We start from the raw sequence: 16,753 nt of genomic DNA, 5'->3' as shown, positions 1-16,753 counted from the left end.
AAGACATCAACTTTATTTTATACATATATACTACATTTTATTTAAGACTCTATTGTATTTATATGAAACAGTCCTCAGAATAACAGAAGAAATGTTGAGAGCAGCTCTGACAGGAAGTCTGACTGAACTGCATCATCAGTCTAATCAGTGTGTTTGCTGCAACCAGAAAAGCTTCTTTTTATTACACAATGATCACCAACAGATGGTTGTTTTTATTTTAAATCTGTGAACAAACATGTGAGGCAGCTGGAAAACTTCTTTTGGTGGAGCTCGGATGTATTTTACAGCATTTTAGGAGAGAAATGAGAGAGAAAAGCAGCTGAGCAATGCCGTCCGTGGTGGTGAACAGGTGATGTTTAGTTACTCCACAAACTAAATGCAGAGAGCATCAGAGCTCTACATGACTCCAATATGAAGAGAAACATGTCCGCTATCTGCTGTCTTCACTGTCAGCCTTCAGCACTTCTCCCAACAACCATTTTTTACTGTTTTGTCACTAACAGAAAACACAAGTGGCAGACATTCACCCTGCTCACAGGAGCCAGCAGCGGGGCTGAGTCTACACGGTTCTCATGGTGTGTTTAAGAGCCGCCTCCTGCTTCGGAGAGAACAAGTCTGATTTCACTCTCACAACGTGTTGCGTCTAAACTCAAGAAGTAATAATGGCAGAAGAAGCTCCAGCTCCCGCCGTCGCCTCCCCGGCTAAAGCCGCCAAGAAGAAGGCAGCACCAAAGCCCAAGAAGAGCGGCCCCAGCGTCAGCGAGCTGATCGTTCAAGCTGTGTCCGCCTCCAAGGAGCGGAGCGGAGTGTCTCTGGCCGCCCTGAAGAAGGCTCTGGCTGCCGGAGGTTACGATGTGGACAAGAACAAGGCCCGCGTCAAGACCGCCGTCAAGAGCCTGGTGGCCAAAGAGACTCTGGTCCAGACCAAGGGGACCGGGGCCTCCGGCTCCTTCAAGATGAACAAGAAGGCTGAGCCCAAGCCCGTAAAGAAAGTCGCTCCTAAAGCCAAGAAGCCCGCCGCCAAGAAACCCGCAGTGGCTAAGAAGCCCAAGACAGCAGCCAAGAAGACAGCAGTTGCTAAGAAATCCCCGAAGAAGGTGAAGAAGCCCGCAGCGGCCAAGAAAGCAACCAAAAGCCCCAAGAAGCCCGCAGCCAAGAGTCCCAAGAAGGCAGCAAAGAGCCCAAAGAAAGTGGTGAAAAAGGCTCCAGCAGCCAAGAAAGCCCCCGCTAAGAAGGTGGCCAAGCCCAAAGCCAAGAAGGCAGCACCCAAGAAGAAGTAAGCTGTCATCAGTCTGAACACTTCAACCTCAACAAAGGCTCTTTTAAGAGCCACACACCTTTCCACAAAGAGCATCATCCTGATAGTTATATGTTCAATCAGTGTCTCATAAACTGCACCATGTGAAAGAAGGGATTTTATTCAGCAAAGTGATGATAGAGATTCATTATCAATATTTATTGGGATAATGTCAGTTTGGTGGGAGATAGAGCTTCTTTGTTTCTTTCAGTACCTCTTCAATTCACTTGTGTAAAAGCTGCAATTAATTATGACTCCTCAATTCATGCGGTTTTTTTTCTATAAAATCTCAGCTCAAGTCAATGTGAGTGAGTACCAGTTAACATAAGCATCAAATACAGAAAGTCGCTCAAAAGATTAATTTTATTTAGGAAAAAACATTTCCTCCATCTTTAATAAGGATTATTACAGTTACGACTATCAGGCCCCCCTTTGTAGTAAAGCACAATGTTGCCAGTTTTAAAGACGTGTATCATTCATTGAATTATTATTCAAAAGTAATACATTAAGTATATATCTTATGAACATTATATTGTTTAACATGTTCATTACTAATATCAAACACATTTATCTTCAGAGTGGATATAAATAGAAAATGTTTCACACTAGTTTTATTTCAACTAAAATTCCCTGTTTTGTATCCTACATCATGTTTAATTGATAAATGTTTACATCCCAAAGTGAAGTAACCTAATCGACCCTATAAACAGCAGCCTATATTCAGTGTGTAATTACTAACAGTACATGTTTGTATCACAGTAAAGAGACATGTTAGATGTGAAAAATGCGTATTGGCCTGGTAACCATCTTTTCCATTCCATGTTTTGTGTCCTACTTTGTTTAATTTATAAATGTTTAAAGCCTAAAGATAAGTAATGTGTGATGACATGAGGATGTGAGCCATGTCCAAATAGATAAGATATGTTAGATTAACATTCATGTTAATACTGGACTTAAAACACCATCAGTGTTGTAAATACATTGCTTGTGTGATAGAAACATGAGGATATGAACTCTTAATGAGGAGTGTGTGGCTCTTAAAAGAGCCTTTGTTGTAGTTTTGCAGGTTCCAGATTTACTTCTTGGCGGGTTTCTCGGTCTTCTTGGGCAGCAGCACAGCCTGGATGTTGGGCAGCACACCACCCTGAGCGATGGTCACTCCGCCCAGCAGCTTGTTGAGCTCCTCGTCGTTGCGGACAGCCAGCTGCAGGTGACGGGGGATGATTCTTGTCTTCTTGTTGTCGCGGGCAGCGTTTCCAGCCAGCTCCAGGATCTCAGCGGTCAGGTACTCCAGCACAGCCGCCAGGTAGACGGGAGCTCCGGCACCGACACGCTGGGCATAGTTGCCCTTCCTCAGATGTCTGTGGACACGACCGACTGGGAACTGGAGCCCGGCCCTGGAAGAGCGGGTCTTTGCCTTAGCACGGGCCTTGCCTCCGGTTTTACCTCTTCCGCTCATTTTCAGATTATTTTCTGGAGTCAACTCAAAGAAAATGTGACGCAGACACTGCAAACCCTCCTTTATATATCCACGGAGCAGGCGGGGGGGCTGATGTCCCTCCCAGCACAAAAGAGGCTTCCAATAGAGCAGAAGAGGTGGAGCAGCTCTCTTTTTGGCTGACTTTTTCAACGGACATTTGTCCAATAAGCAGCGGGGATCAGGCTTCTGCAGGCGGGGCAGAGCTGCAGGAGAAGCCGCTCACCAATCAGGACCCGGAGGTCTGAAGCAGCGTCACAGTTCCGCAGCAGCTCCGACACTTTAAGAGCCGCGTGTCTCCTCTTCTCCACACTATTTTCTCTCTTGATCATAGAGACAACAAATCATGGCAAGAACCAAGCAGACCGCTCGTAAATCCACCGGAGGCAAAGCCCCCAGGAAGCAGCTGGCCACCAAGGCTGCCCGTAAGAGCGCCCCGGCCACCGGCGGAGTGAAGAAGCCTCACCGTTACAGGCCCGGTACCGTGGCTCTCAGAGAGATCCGTCGTTACCAGAAATCCACCGAGCTGCTGATCCGCAAGCTGCCCTTCCAGCGTCTGGTCAGAGAAATCGCTCAGGACTTCAAGACCGACCTGCGCTTCCAGAGCTCCGCCGTCATGGCTCTGCAGGAGGCCAGCGAGGCTTACCTGGTCGGCCTGTTCGAGGACACCAACCTGTGCGCCATCCACGCCAAGAGGGTCACCATCATGCCCAAAGACATCCAGCTGGCCCGCCGTATCCGCGGAGAGAGAGCTTAAACTGTCTTCTTCTCCTTAAACCACAACGGCTCTTTTAAGAGCCACATCAATCCCCTAAAGAGCTGCTTCCTCAGATTCACCATTAGTTTAGTAATATGGCGATTTCAGGCTTAATTCCAACAAAAAATCACTAACACTAATTTTACTTACCTGGTATTTAGTCTGCATGTTCTACACTGACATTCATACATCCTATAAGCACATGTTTAATATTGCCCTTACTGACAAACTCATTATTTGTAACAGCTGGGTGTCTCCACATTCCTGCGAGGAAGGCGTTATGTTATCTATAAGTGAATGTGTCCTCTGTCTTATAATTGAGTAGTTCTATTTTATTCTTGAACTAATAAGGGTTACTCTCTTCTCTCTAACATATGAATATTTGGGACTAAATAGAGGTGGAGCCATTACTCCTAACTGCTAAACAGAGAACACAAGGACTGTAAATTATTTCTCATCTCATTAACACAATATATGTTCTCCCAATACAGCTGAACAGCTGAAGTTGATTTTGCATTTCATCCTCCATGAATTCTTATCCGGCCTGTTGGTGAGAGACTAGAAAACACTAGCTGGATGCTGGGTGTATTTTAAGCGTATGAACTACCATTGACATTATGAATCTCCATCATATGATCGTTGCTCAACATTAAGCCCCCACGACAAACACACACACACACACACACACACACACTTCCTTTCTCTTTTGTTAAAGACTGGTGGATGTGGAATCAGGGGAGGGGAGTCCAGGTTAAGCCTTTTCATGTTGAACCTGCAGTAGAACTCATTGCTGATGTCTTCCAGCTGATAGTTGCCTGTGCAATCATCTCATGACCCCACAGACTTCATTCCTGACCCTTATGAAGGGCCCGAGCCCTAGGTTGACAATCACTGGACTATACATATCTAACTGTTGGTCTATGAAGTTCCTGAAACTGCAGCTACAACATTAGATCATAATGATTATAATCAGAATATAATGCGTTTTATACATTGTGTATATTTAGGAGGCAATATATTTATTTAATTTTAACTGAAGTAGGGTTTGATGTAGGGCTTTTACATGTACTGTAAGGAATATTTTACACTGGTAGTTTTACTTAAATCAAATATCAGAATAACAAAACAACAATCAGTAGCAGTTTCATTACAAACATATGTGAGTCATCTACCCTTTAAAATCCCTCTTCACTGCTCCACTTCCAAACCTGAGAGAAACCAGACTCATAATAAACATTGTGAAGCTCTTAAAGCTGCCAGACAAACAAAGAGATCAAGTTCAAGTGTTTATGTTATGTTATGATAGTTATGATAACAATAATATCATCTACACGCTGCTGACTTCCTGCTTACTGCCAAAACTAGTCACATTATCTAAACTGTAAAGGCTCATACACACCTTCAGTTTATTGTAGGAGGAAATATCCACAGCCAAGAGAAGAGAGGCATTTATAAAATAAATATCCAATGTTTCGTCCTCTGACCGTCATCTACACGCTGCTGACTTCCTGCCTACTGCCAAGATTTATCACATTAAAATGAATATTCTCCTGGACGTTTGAGGAAAAACGGGAACGTCTCTGAGCCACAAAGGTGGAGTTAAAAACTTTGAATGTTTAGGTTAAAGTGTATATTTTATCATCTGCTGTTCCCATGGTGAACAATGAACTCAATATTACGTTTCTGTCAGGGTTAGTGTAATGTTTGTGAGCTTATTTTTTTCTACAAAAGCAACAATTGAAAACTATGTAGGCCTATGTATGTATGTATATATGTCTATTTTTATATGTGAAGCACTTTGTAACTGTGCATTATTTTTAGAAGTGCTATATAAAAATGACAATTATCTTCCATCGTTCAGTTTTACTTTGAAAGTCCTAACCAGAAGCCGTACATTGTACGATGTGTTGTTTTTTTTTACTAGGACAGCAAAGTCATAACCCGCCCTACTCTGCCTCTGATTGGCTCACCCTGATATTCTTACTCTATCTTTAACCAATCATGTCTAAATATAACCAACACAACCAACGAAGGCTGCAACTATTAGCCAATCAGAGACAGGATAGGGATGGGTCATGACTTCGCCATCCTAGGGAACAAAATATGGTGCAGCGTTACTCTGTGGCTCTTCTCTCGGTGTTTTCTGTCAGTCGGAGAAGCGGAGCGATGCTCGTCGTGTGACCGCCGGACTGCAGGCACAGACTGGGGTGTGAATCCCACCGGACCTGCTCTGGAATGAGGTCTGGATGTGTACAAATATATTTTAGATGTTAACAATCTTTGTGTTTGGCTCATTGTGTTTACAAACGGGGCTTAACGGAGGCAGGAGAGCGGAACGACTGAAAATATGGCTGTTAAACACACGTCGGCTGTCATTTAAAGCTCAAATTTAAACATGTTATTATATTAATCATATTTAACACAAAGACACCTTCATATTATTATTCTCTGCGGTGTGTTTAAAGGCTGAAATCCAGAATAAGACGATGTAATGCGGTGTTAATGAGCCGAATTAACGCTCATGTTGAACGATAAATGTATTTCTATCACAGCACAAATACATCTATCAATTAGAAATAATTAGATTATTGAATAATGACATTTATATCAAATATTGCCACGGTGTCGTCCTCTATTCGGATATAGGCCACCAGCTCAGACAAATGAATAATTAATGTTTATTTCACTACAGACAGCAGGTATTTAAAGAAATAAAAAATAATTCAAATAGATTATGTGTAGGCGGGGAGAGGACACCTGGTTAAAATAGAGGCTCTGTTATTGTTTGGTGGAGTAGGAATAACGGCAGTAATAAGGCTAATAATCCTCCTCTGCTGTCAGTAATCTGTTGTAGAAGGGATGGGCGGGGCTTACAGGTAGACCACACCAGGTAGAGTGACGTCAGCTAGCGCCACAGGTAAGATCACCTCAGAAACATCATTAATATAATAATACCGTTATTGTTGTTTTAATTATTCTGGTGGCACAGTGGTAGAAGGTAAGTGCATTTATTCAAGTACTGTTCTACTTTACACAAATATTGACAGCTTTAGTTAGTTCTCAGATGAAGATTTGACACAATGGATAATATAACAAGCTTAAAAATACAACACATTGTTAAAGATGAAACCAAAAAGCAGTGTGTAGTCGGCTCACATTTCAGATGTCTATGAGTTGTTAACAGCTCCACCAAATAGTGATTTTTCCCTCTAAACTTCTCACATGGTTTAATTGTTTAAAAAGTTTTGTTTCTTATAATAAACCTGCAGGTCAAAATGGAGCTAACTTTGGCAGATACAATAACTGTGTCTATTTTATTGCACAAAATCATCCGATTAAGTCCAACAAATTAGCAATCAATCATATTTTTAATTTAACTAAATCTATTAAGATAATTCTTCAGGTTGATCACAAATGACACAATAAAAAAGTGTTTTAATATTTTGACATTGAAATAACAGCCTTTGGAATATTTCTCATCTTGTGATAATAACCGTCCCTCAGTGCTGTATTCATGTAATTTATTAATATCAGTATTTTGTTTCCTCCTCTTTCTTCCCTCAGTGATTCGGACCAGGCACGGGCTATAACGAGCACCATGGTGACCAAGAAGATCCGCACAGAATACATGAAGAAGTTCAGGGATCCCAAATGGGAGACCTTCTCCAAATGCTACGAGGACTCTCTGAAGTACCGTCTGACCCGGCGGGTGATGGAGCATTCACACAAACCCTGGTTCTGGGAGGGCTGGGACAACAGCTCCGACTCCAGCGGCTGGTCCACGCCGAGAGTGACCCGGAACAAAGTGGCCCCCCTGTCCGTCCCTCTGCAGCCACCGATGGCCTCAGTGGTCAAACAGAAGATGCGGGAGCTGAAGTCCAGCCCCAAACCGCCGCCTTCTGAGGACGGAGAGGCTGAAGTGGGAGCAGCTGAAGAACCAGCTGCAGACGCTGCACCGAACACAGGTGAGCAAACTGAGACCTTTATAGTGCTGAGTATCGTTTTAAAAATTACAACACCAATCCAAGTATCCTTAAAGTGATTCTGATACCAACTGAGTACTTCATTAGCTTCCCATTAACACATTTAGGTCTCTGTCTTTTATCTGGTGTAACAGGCGTGTAGTGTAGACACACTTTAGAGCGTTTAGGTGGCATCTTGGCTGCTGAACTGCTAAGCTCGCTAACTCAAATTCACCACGACTTCACCACCACAGACGGGTTGTAGCTGCTGTGGCAGTGGACCAATCACATGTCACATTAAATCCAAGAACGCTTGCATTGATTGGCTGTGAGTAAGTCCAGAGAAATAGTCATATTTTCTAGCTCTGGGTGCAAAAAGGATCGATTGCAGGTATCGTTTGACGGGAGACGTTTCGATGCTACTTGGAATCAATTTATTTTGGTCAATGTTTTAAAGATATTGAGTACAGATACCCAGCCCAAGATCTTTATAGTGCTGGTGCATGATTTCACTAACTAACTAGACACAAAACTTGATGATATATTGATCATTTTGCAAGCACTACAAAGTTTAAAAAGCAGCATTTTATAGTTTAAAAAAGCAAAAGGAATCATCTCATGTATTGATCTTGCCAACAAATCTGCATAAAGCCTCCTCAGAGCCTTCACGACAGCAGTGACCTCTCTCTTTATAAAGGTAACGCTACGTGATCACCAATCAAAAAGAAATCAATTACACCTGCAGACCTGAGAGGAGTTAATCTACGTCCACCCGCACCCACAAAAAACCCACACAGAGTACTAAAATAATTACGAAAGTCTAACACAGACAAAAAGCACCAGTATCATTACAGTAGATATTAAGTATAAATGTTTTTTTTAAACGGTGAAACATGAAGTCCTGTTCATACTGGTTTCTGGTGTCCATGAAAATCTTTTGAATAATCTGATAAACTCTACTGAGAGGCGTTTCTTTGTGTGACAGTATGAAGGCTGAAGGCTGAAGGCTGCTTTACCTCAGGAGACACTGATGCTAAAAATATTTGGACTGAAGGTTTTTTTTTTGTTTCCTCCTTTTCACTCACTGAACCCAGAGATAACAGCCGTATTGTTCCTCTTTTTAATACTTCCATGGCTGCATTTCAGACAGGAGACGAGCTCAGCACTGCTCCCAATTTATCCAACACAGTTTTTATTTGGAAGGACTGTTGTCCAGTTTATTATAAACTGGAAGTTGAGGTTTGTGTCTCAACTCTTCTACTTCCACAGTGCACAGAGAAGATAAATAAGTCTAAAAAAGTCGAAACTTTAGGAACACGTTACTGTTAGACCAACATGTTTCAGCTTTCAGCCTGTATGATGATCCTGATGAAGTACAAACACACTGATCTAACAATAAAGTTGTTCTATACACTAAAACACCTCTTTAAGCTACGATGCCCACACACTGTGATGTTTGAGCTTTACTATCAACTGTTTTAGCATCAATTAATCTACTGATCACAAATAATAAAAAAAACTGTCTCAGAGGCCACAGTGATGTCTGCAGGTTGCTTGTTTTGTCTGACTAAGAGTCTTAAAATGTTCAATTAACTTTAATAAGATATGATATTCCTTTATTAGTCCCACAGAGGGGGGATTTACATTATTGCAGCAGCAAAAATAGAAAGACCAAGAACAATAATTAATAACTAAGAAGAAAAGCAAGAGTATTGTTGTTGATGTTGATATACTAGAGTTTGATATTGATAGGAAAATGAAAGAATCATCAGATTTGAGAAGCTGAACCATCAAACAACCTGTATTTGTTGTGTGTTTTTAATCTAAAGAAGCCGTTGTAGAAAACTGCGTGAATGAAACCAACAACGCTTCAGCAGCAGCGGCTCCAAACAGCAGCGGACCGGCAGATGAAACGCTGACAGACAACGGTCCGGCCGACACAGCGTCTTCTGACGGGGAGCCGGTAAACCCGGCGCCCAAACGACGTTACCGCCGCCGCACTCCTCGCTCCGAGCTGGGACACCGAGACAGTTCCCATGACAACAAACCGGCTGCTGTCCGCAAACCTTCGAGAGCAAAGAGCCAACCGCCGTCCTGCTGCAAGGAGAAGGAGAACTGGCGGCCGTCTAGTCAGCTGGACTTATCTGAGAGACAGATGGAGGTCAGGAGGACGCCGAATGACGTGAGTTTGAGTATTTCTCAGAACTTTAAACTGGAAATAAAGAGTCCATAATGGTTGTTCTGTTTGTTTTCATCTATTTATTTAACATACAAAGACACTACATCACATCTGACTTATCTTCTAAAGCACATATGGTCACATTCTATATTTTCTTCATCAATATCAATCAATTCATCTTATAAAAAAAGACCAAAATGTATCAAGTATTGTGTTTGTATCCAAAGCCTGATATATCTTATTCCTTCAATGAATAGATTGTTGTCTAAAAAACTACTAAAATGGTCTTTAAAAGTTATTTTTTTCTCTCAGCTACACACAAAACATCCTGCTGTTGGAAATACCAACCAGAGCAACAAATGTGGATTAATCCGCTGCAGAAAATAGTCCCCGAACAAATGCTCTATTTCCTCCTGTATGAGTAATGTTTCCTAAATGTGACCACCTTTATTATATTTATTATGTGTCTTTAATGATTTATGTCTTCAGTAGAAACCGCTGGGCTCAGAGCTGAGAGCCACAGTCAAAGTCACAAAGTATTGAGACACAAACTGTCCCTTTAAGAGAAAAACAGGATAACACCACGTCCTTTAATGTTATTGTTTTGTCACCTAAATATACTCATGTCCTTCTGATGTTCTTGCATTTGTAATTTTTTAAAGTTTTTGAAACAGAGAACCAGCTGAAAGTTTAAAAATAACTCTTCCTCGTTCACTGGACACCAGAGTAGTGAAGCCGAGTCACCAAACACTCTGCAAACATTAATAATAAAACACCGGTGTGCTTTTTCGACCATGTCTCTCTCTCTCTCTCTCTGGTTTCCCCTCACAGAGCCACACGGCCGACGCCTGCGTTCAGACCCGCCGAGAGTCCGACAAGCGGATCTCCAACCTGGACCGGAGGCGTGCGCGGTCAGCTGACCTGGAGAAGCTGAGGCGGTCGCAGCTGACGGTGGCGGACGACCGCTGGATGACGGAGTACATGCGCTGCTTCTCCGCCCGGCTGAGGTAGAAGCAGGATCCTCCTCTTCTTCTTCCTCCTCAACAACCCCCCCAATAACCAAACCAATGTCTCCTTACATCAGAAAGTGTATATCAGACGTTTGTTTAGTCGAAAAAACAACAAGACAGAGCAGCAGCCATGTCGTCTCGTTACCGTCCATCATCACTCCTGTTGGAAGTCAAAAAGTGGGCTGAGCTGCTCGTACAGATTTCCTCCAGTGTTCAGGACAAATTTAACCAACTTACAACTTTCATAAATCATAAATATTCCCCCATACACACACACACACACACACACACACACACACACACACACACACACACACACACACACACACACACACACACACACACACACTCTCAGACCTCCAGGTGAACTACACCTACCAGACTTAATTATGTATCATATCTCCTCAAAGACCCCAAATATAAAGCTTTATTGGCGCATTCCTCACATTGGCGACCAATAAGGTGATTTTCTGGCTTTGGACCAGTTACTCATGTTAACCACTAGTCTTGACACATTCACAGCTTTGATCATAAGCAGTTAAAACAGAATACTTAAATAAGGATCGGGCGACGAGCACTGGAGGAAAGTTAAATAAACCTACATCAAAGCTCATTATTGAACTAAGCAGAAACATAAATCTCTCACAAAAAAAAATAAACCGAAAGCTACACAGAAAATGACTCCAAAGCCTTTCAAGCAACCAAAATCTCCACAGAGGACCTTTTTTAAAACTGCTGAATTCATCCTGTAAAATCTAAAAGTTCATTTTCATTTCTGGGACTTGTAGTTCAAACACCATTTGAACATTTCTTTCTCTAGCCAGAAAAAGTTTTATATCCTTTAAATGGGTTGAAATACTCACTAAACAGCTTATCGACTCAACATCATCTATATAAATGATGATGTAGGACTTTGACATTTTAGAAACTCTCCCACGTCTTTAAATTATAGTGCAGCACACGTTTAATTAATCACGACGAAGTAACGAGACGACTGGATCGGAGCTGTCTTGGTGCTTCAGTTTCCTGCGAGGCTGAATCGCTGCTGTTTTCGGTTGTTTAATTACATTTTTACACACAATTTATTCTTTTTAATCAGTTTAATTTAAAGATTGTTGGTCCGACTTTGACCCCCATACGAAACCCAGTTCAAAAGATGACTTTGTTTTAACTTTTTACTCACACGTAACCCACCTGTGCACATTTAACAGGTTAAAATATAAACATCAGACACACTTTTCATCTTTGAAAATTAAAGTGTGGATGAAATAAAAATGTAAAGTAAAATCAGGCGGGGAGTTCTGGTCCTCTGAAATGATGCCAACGTGGAAGTAACTTAAAACTGCATTCTATCAAAAGGCCACCAGGGGGCGACCGTTTTGGTGTCAAAAGGACTTCCGTCTCTATACAAGTCAATGGAGAATTCACCAACTTCTCACTTGATTTCTAACCTCAGTAAACGTTTTCAAAATGTGTTTATGGTCTCAATCGCTAGTTTAAAGCCTTCTTCAATGCAGTATGATGTTCATTTGGGACATTTTGGCCTCCCTGATTTTATATGTGACGATAAAGCAGGGTATGCATTAGGGCGTGGCTACGCCGTGATTGACAGGTTGATTGGTTCACAGGTTCAGGAGGGCGCCTCATGCTCCTCCTGATGCCCATATAAGTAGAATCCGTGTTTTTATTTTACCCAGCATGCACCTGAAATTTTCAAGATGGCGCTGCTCAGATCCGATACTATTGGCCTCCGAGCAGCAGTCCACAAACCAATGGGTGACGTCACGGATGTTACGTCCATTTCTTATAAACAGTTTATGCTGGAAACATGTTTACATAAATTTAATTACTTAATATTTTTAATGGATCCATTATAACGACGCTCTTGAACTCCGTACAGCGATAAACAGTGACATATTTACTGCGTTGCTTCTTTCTATTCTTCTGGACTCATTTGTTGAAATTTGTAATAATATTTTAAAAATGTAATTCATTTGTATATTGAGATTTTTAACTAATACTTAAATTTCTTCATATTTCTTGTAATAATCAAAGAAAGTCATCGAGTCCTGAACACACTTCAACTTCAGTTTAAACAAAGAAAACCTGCAAATATCTGAATTATATCAGTTATAAAATATACTGAGAAGAAAATTAAATAAATTAATATATAAATAAACTTTATACTTATTCTTTATTGTGTATTTTCAGTCGGCCGACAGCAGCGATACAGCCAGCAGGAACAGTTTTGTACTTCAGAGCAGTTTGATAAGAAGAAAAAAAATGGGATTAACTGTTTTTAAGCTTTTTTAATACAGATTTAAAAACAAGACATCCAGATTAATATTTGAATGTATTTGATTTCTGAGCATGAAAGTCTCCAAACACACTGCTGTGCTTTACTTTAGCCGTTCATCTTTTTTTTTTTTGTCACTTCTCTTTCACAAAGGCAGCTGTGTGTGTTTATATAAGTCAACATGTTTGAAGCAGAGAAGAAGCAGAAAGGACCAAACTGAAATATTTTTGATATTTTAAATATTTTGGATTTACAGACTCGAATTTAAAAGAGAGAAAGATAATTAATACTGCTGGAAGTTTTATTAGAAATATACAGAGAAAAAACACAGGATTTATTATAAGAATGGAGTATTTAATAAGATATTTTCAGTGTGAAACCTACAGTATATTTAGCTTTATAATCTTAATATAGTCTTAAATTAACTTCATTTTAATCAGTCGACTGTTAAATTAATGTGTTTTTTCAGCTTGTTTAGCAGCTTTTACTTTCCATTCATTTTAATGAGGAATATTCTTTGATGCTAACATGGTGCTTTTGTGTTAAATTCAGTGTTAAATGCAAAACTTATTTATCTTAATTCACAGTTAAGAACTAATTAAACACAATTAATTAAATAACAAGAAGTTTTTTAATCTTAATTCAGCTTCTATAAAGTTAAAAAAAAAAGTTGTTTTAAAGTTTAATTTAAAGAAGCATTTTTGCTTTGGATAAAAATAATAATGATAATAAATAATAATAAATAGTAACTCTGAGATTGTAATAAAACTTTATTGATTTATGTTGCTTGAGACGACGCAGACAGACGGCCGCTACAAATAATTACACTTTAGTGATATAAGATGTTTTACTTAACCCTCCTGTTGTCCTCGAGTCAAGGAAGGAAGGGAGGAAAGGAGGGAGGAAGGAAGGAAGGGAGGACGGAAGAAGGAAGGAAAGGAGGGAAGGAAGGAAGTAAGGAAAGGAGAGAGGAAGGAAGGGAGGACGGAATAAGGAAGGAAAGGAGGGAAGGAAGGGAGGAAGGAAGGGAGGGAAGGAAAGGAAGGAAGGACGAAGGAAAAAAGGAAGTAAAGAAGGAAGGAAGGAAGGACGAAGAAGAAAAGGAAGTAAAGGAGGAAGGAAGGAAGGACAAATGAAATAAGGAAGGAAGGAAGGTAGGAGGGAGGGAGGACAGAAGGAAGGAGGGAGGGGGGAGAAAGGAAAAGAGGAAGGAAGGACAGAGGAAAGAAGGAAGGGAGGAAAGAAAGAAAGAGAGAAGGAAAGAGTGAGGACAGAAGGAATGAAGGAAGGAAAGAAGGAACAGTCAAAACAGACGGGGTCAATTTGACCCGGGAGGACGACACAAAGGTTAAAAGAAGAAGAGCAGCTTTATTTTATACATTAAACACCATTTATTTAACTGTGTTCCACTAGATGAGATTCAGTAAACAATCCTCATTTTATTTTACTGGTCTATAATTTCCCAGTTCAACTTTTTTTTTATGATTTGCAGTTTTAAGAATAAATTTACGACGTTTTTTTTTATACAAATTATTATGTTTAAACATCAGTTTCCACAATGTCATACTTGATTTCCTCAGAAATTTCATAGGAAGAACTTAAATGTGTAAATTGTTAGTTTAAATTATAGAGAAGATAAGAGACTGCGTTTAAATTGGTAAACTTTTTAATTAAGTGTAAATTAATTAGTTTTTTATTCACAGAGAAGAGTTTACAATAATACTATTTGGGTTTAAATGGCGTATTAACCTAAAAAAATTCCACTATTTGTTTTTTTTTTAAGGATATAACAAACCTATAAAATAAAAATAAATGCTGTTTTTAAACGAAGTATTTACCTAAAAAATTCCGACCAAATTACACAAAAAAATACCTAAGAAACTTTTTGTTTTGAGTAATTACAGACCTTTAAAATAAAAAGAAACGTTGGCAAAAGGATGAAATTAAAACCAATATAATGTTTTTTTGATGGTGAACGTTTAATTTTTATGGATGTGAAGAAAAAAACGGTGAAACTTCGATGTCGTAGTGAAGACGAGTTTATAACTTAAAAAAAAAAAAAAAAAAAAAAAAAGATTGTAAACACATGGTGATGTCATCGCGGCGTCCCATGACTCTAACAGAGGGCTAATAAAGACTTTTAACGACTTTATTCAACTCATGTACATTTTTATTGTTAATATACTTTTTTTAAAACTGAATGCTTAAAAAAAAATTCACCGAGAATGTTTAATTTACGTCACACCAGCTGAACCTCGTCACTCTGAATGTGCAAAAACAATATATGTACTTTTATTATTTATATTATTATATTTATTTAGTAATTTTCACTATTTTTTACTCACAATTTTTTTCTGATCACCAAAAAAAAATGTAAAAAATTTGACAACACTGCAGGCGTCAATTTGTGTTATTATTAATGTTGATGTAAAATAATTTAATTTACTTTTATAGGAACAAAGAAATCAAGAGGAAACTTTGAGGAACTTTTGAGGCAACTTTTATAAAATTTTGGCTCGTAAAAACATAATAATGTAAAATACTGCTAACATTTTTGGCCACTAAAATACAACTACAATTCAGATTTTTTTTCTCCATTAGTGTCACAGTCCCTATAAAGTATAATATCTACAAAAATTAATATTATACAATACAACCTGCCGACAATTTGCTCAGTAATTATCGTGACATCACTTGAGCCAGTTTTTATCGGATCTACAAAAAACATTTCTTTTTATATATAACAGCTGGAAACAGACTCTGAGGTGTAAAATCAGTGGAGCTTTGCTTTAATGTCTGCAGCATGTAAAAAGTTGATATAAAATGTAATATACTTTTAAAGGAAGAAGAAATTAAGAGGAAAATTTCGGGAAAATGTGCAACTTTTATGTAATTTTGGCTCATAAAAATATATAATACGGTATTTAAAAAATTGCCCACTAAAATAAAATATATAATAAAGTTTACTACTATAAAAAAAAATAGATTATGAATCTATTGTCATTTAGTGTCAGAGTGCCTATAAAGTATAATATCTACAAAAATCACTTGAGGCAGTTTATCACATATTTTCCTCTGGAGCCACTTTTTCTTTTTTTGTTCTTTTGGAAACAGATGCTGAGGTGTAAAATCAGTGGCACTTCCCTTTAATGTCTTCAGCATATAAAACCAAACCATTTTTTTTGTGTTTTAACGCTGTGGTCATCTGTCAGATTTAACCTTTTTCTCTGTGTCATTTTTTTTAGTTTGCACCTCGAAAACTTGACGGAATAAGACGTCAAAGGGCACAACGAGGGTGACATCACATAAACTTAAGTAAACATAGTATAATTAACCCTTGTGTTGTCCTCGAGTCAAGGGAGGAAGGGAGGAAGGAAAGGAGGGAAGGAAGAAGGAAGGAAGGAAGGACAGGAGGTAGGAAGGGAGGATGGAAGGAAGGAAGAAGGAAGGACAGGAGAAAGGAAGGAAGGACAGGAGGGAGGAAGAAAAGGAAGAAATGAAGGATGGAAGGAAGGAAGGAGGGAGGGAGAAAGGAAAAGAGGAGGGGAGGAAGGAAGGAAAGAAAGACAGAGGAAAGAAGTACAGTAAGGGAGGAAGGAAGGGGGATGGAGAAAAGAGAGAAGGATGGAGGGAGGAAGGACAGACGGAAGGAAAGGAAGGAAGGAAAGAAAGAAGGAACAGTCAGAACGGGGTCAATTTGACCCGGGAGGACGACACAAAGGTTAAATATAATTAACTATAATTTGACAATAGTGGCTGTTTAAAAAAATGAAGT

At 39.5% G+C, this 16,753-nt stretch overlaps 4 protein-coding genes across 5 annotated transcripts; 3 read left to right on the top strand and 1 right to left on the bottom strand.

Annotated features, from left to right (window-relative positions):
* Positions 1–662: 662 nt before the first annotated feature.
* LOC133997852 (histone H1-like) lies at positions 663–1,280 on the top strand. Its single transcript, XM_062437572.1, has one exon. It carries the CDS (start codon positions 663–665, stop codon positions 1,278–1,280), a length of 618 nt encoding a protein of 205 aa, XP_062293556.1.
* Positions 1,281–2,365: 1,085 nt separating this feature from the next.
* On the bottom strand, positions 2,366–2,756 carry LOC133997881 (histone H2A-like). 2 transcript variants are annotated; one of them, XM_062437614.1, is made up of 2 exons: positions 2,676–2,756; positions 2,366–2,570 (listed from the first exon to the last, which is right to left on the bottom strand). In XM_062437614.1, exons 1-2 carry the CDS (start codon positions 2,754–2,756, stop codon positions 2,373–2,375), a joined length of 279 nt encoding a protein of 92 aa, XP_062293598.1. In that variant the 3' UTR covers positions 2,366–2,372. The 2 variants fall into 2 exon arrangements, with proteins under 2 accessions (XP_062293598.1, XP_062293590.1); XM_062437606.1 differs by having other exon boundaries at positions 2,366–2,756.
* Positions 2,757–2,929: 173 nt separating this feature from the next.
* LOC133997870 (histone H3) lies at positions 2,930–3,531 on the top strand. Its single transcript, XM_062437594.1, has one exon. The coding sequence runs from the start codon at positions 3,121–3,123 to the stop codon at positions 3,529–3,531; it is 411 nt and encodes a 136-aa protein (XP_062293578.1). The 5' UTR covers positions 2,930–3,120.
* A 2,203-nt stretch (positions 3,532–5,734) lies between these two features.
* On the top strand, positions 5,735–10,866 carry ccsapa (centriole, cilia and spindle-associated protein a). The gene is made up of 4 exons (XM_062437550.1): positions 5,735–5,771; positions 7,096–7,496; positions 9,326–9,654; positions 10,504–10,866. The coding sequence occupies exons 1-4, from the start codon at positions 5,767–5,769 to the stop codon at positions 10,681–10,683; spliced, it is 915 nt and encodes a 304-aa protein (XP_062293534.1). The 5' UTR covers positions 5,735–5,766; the 3' UTR covers positions 10,684–10,866.
* Positions 10,867–16,753: the final 5,887 nt, after the last annotated feature.

This window comes from Scomber scombrus, chromosome 2, assembly GCF_963691925.1.
Source record: "Scomber scombrus chromosome 2, fScoSco1.1, whole genome shotgun sequence".
Taxonomy (NCBI): domain Eukaryota; kingdom Metazoa; phylum Chordata; class Actinopteri; order Scombriformes; family Scombridae; genus Scomber; species Scomber scombrus.
Note: the sequence above shows the minus strand (reverse complement) of the source record. Positions and strands in the feature narration are given on the sequence as shown.

Coding starts and splice junctions, on each gene's coding strand:
- LOC133997881 (XM_062437606.1), bottom strand. CDS start 2,756: ATGAGCGGAAGAGGTAAAACCGGAGGCAAGGCCCGTGCTAAGGCAAAG.
- LOC133997870 (XM_062437594.1), top strand. CDS start 3,121: ATGGCAAGAACCAAGCAGACCGCTCGTAAATCCACCGGAGGCAAAGCC.
- LOC133997852 (XM_062437572.1), top strand. CDS start 663: ATGGCAGAAGAAGCTCCAGCTCCCGCCGTCGCCTCCCCGGCTAAAGCC.
- ccsapa (XM_062437550.1), top strand. Junction 7,497..9,325: donor AGACGCTGCACCGAACACAG/GTGAGCAAACTG, acceptor AATCTAAAGAAG/CCGTTGTAGAAAACTGCGTG. Junction 9,655..10,503: donor TATCTGAGAGACAGATGGAG/GTCAGGAGGACG, acceptor TTCCCCTCACAG/AGCCACACGGCCGACGCCTG.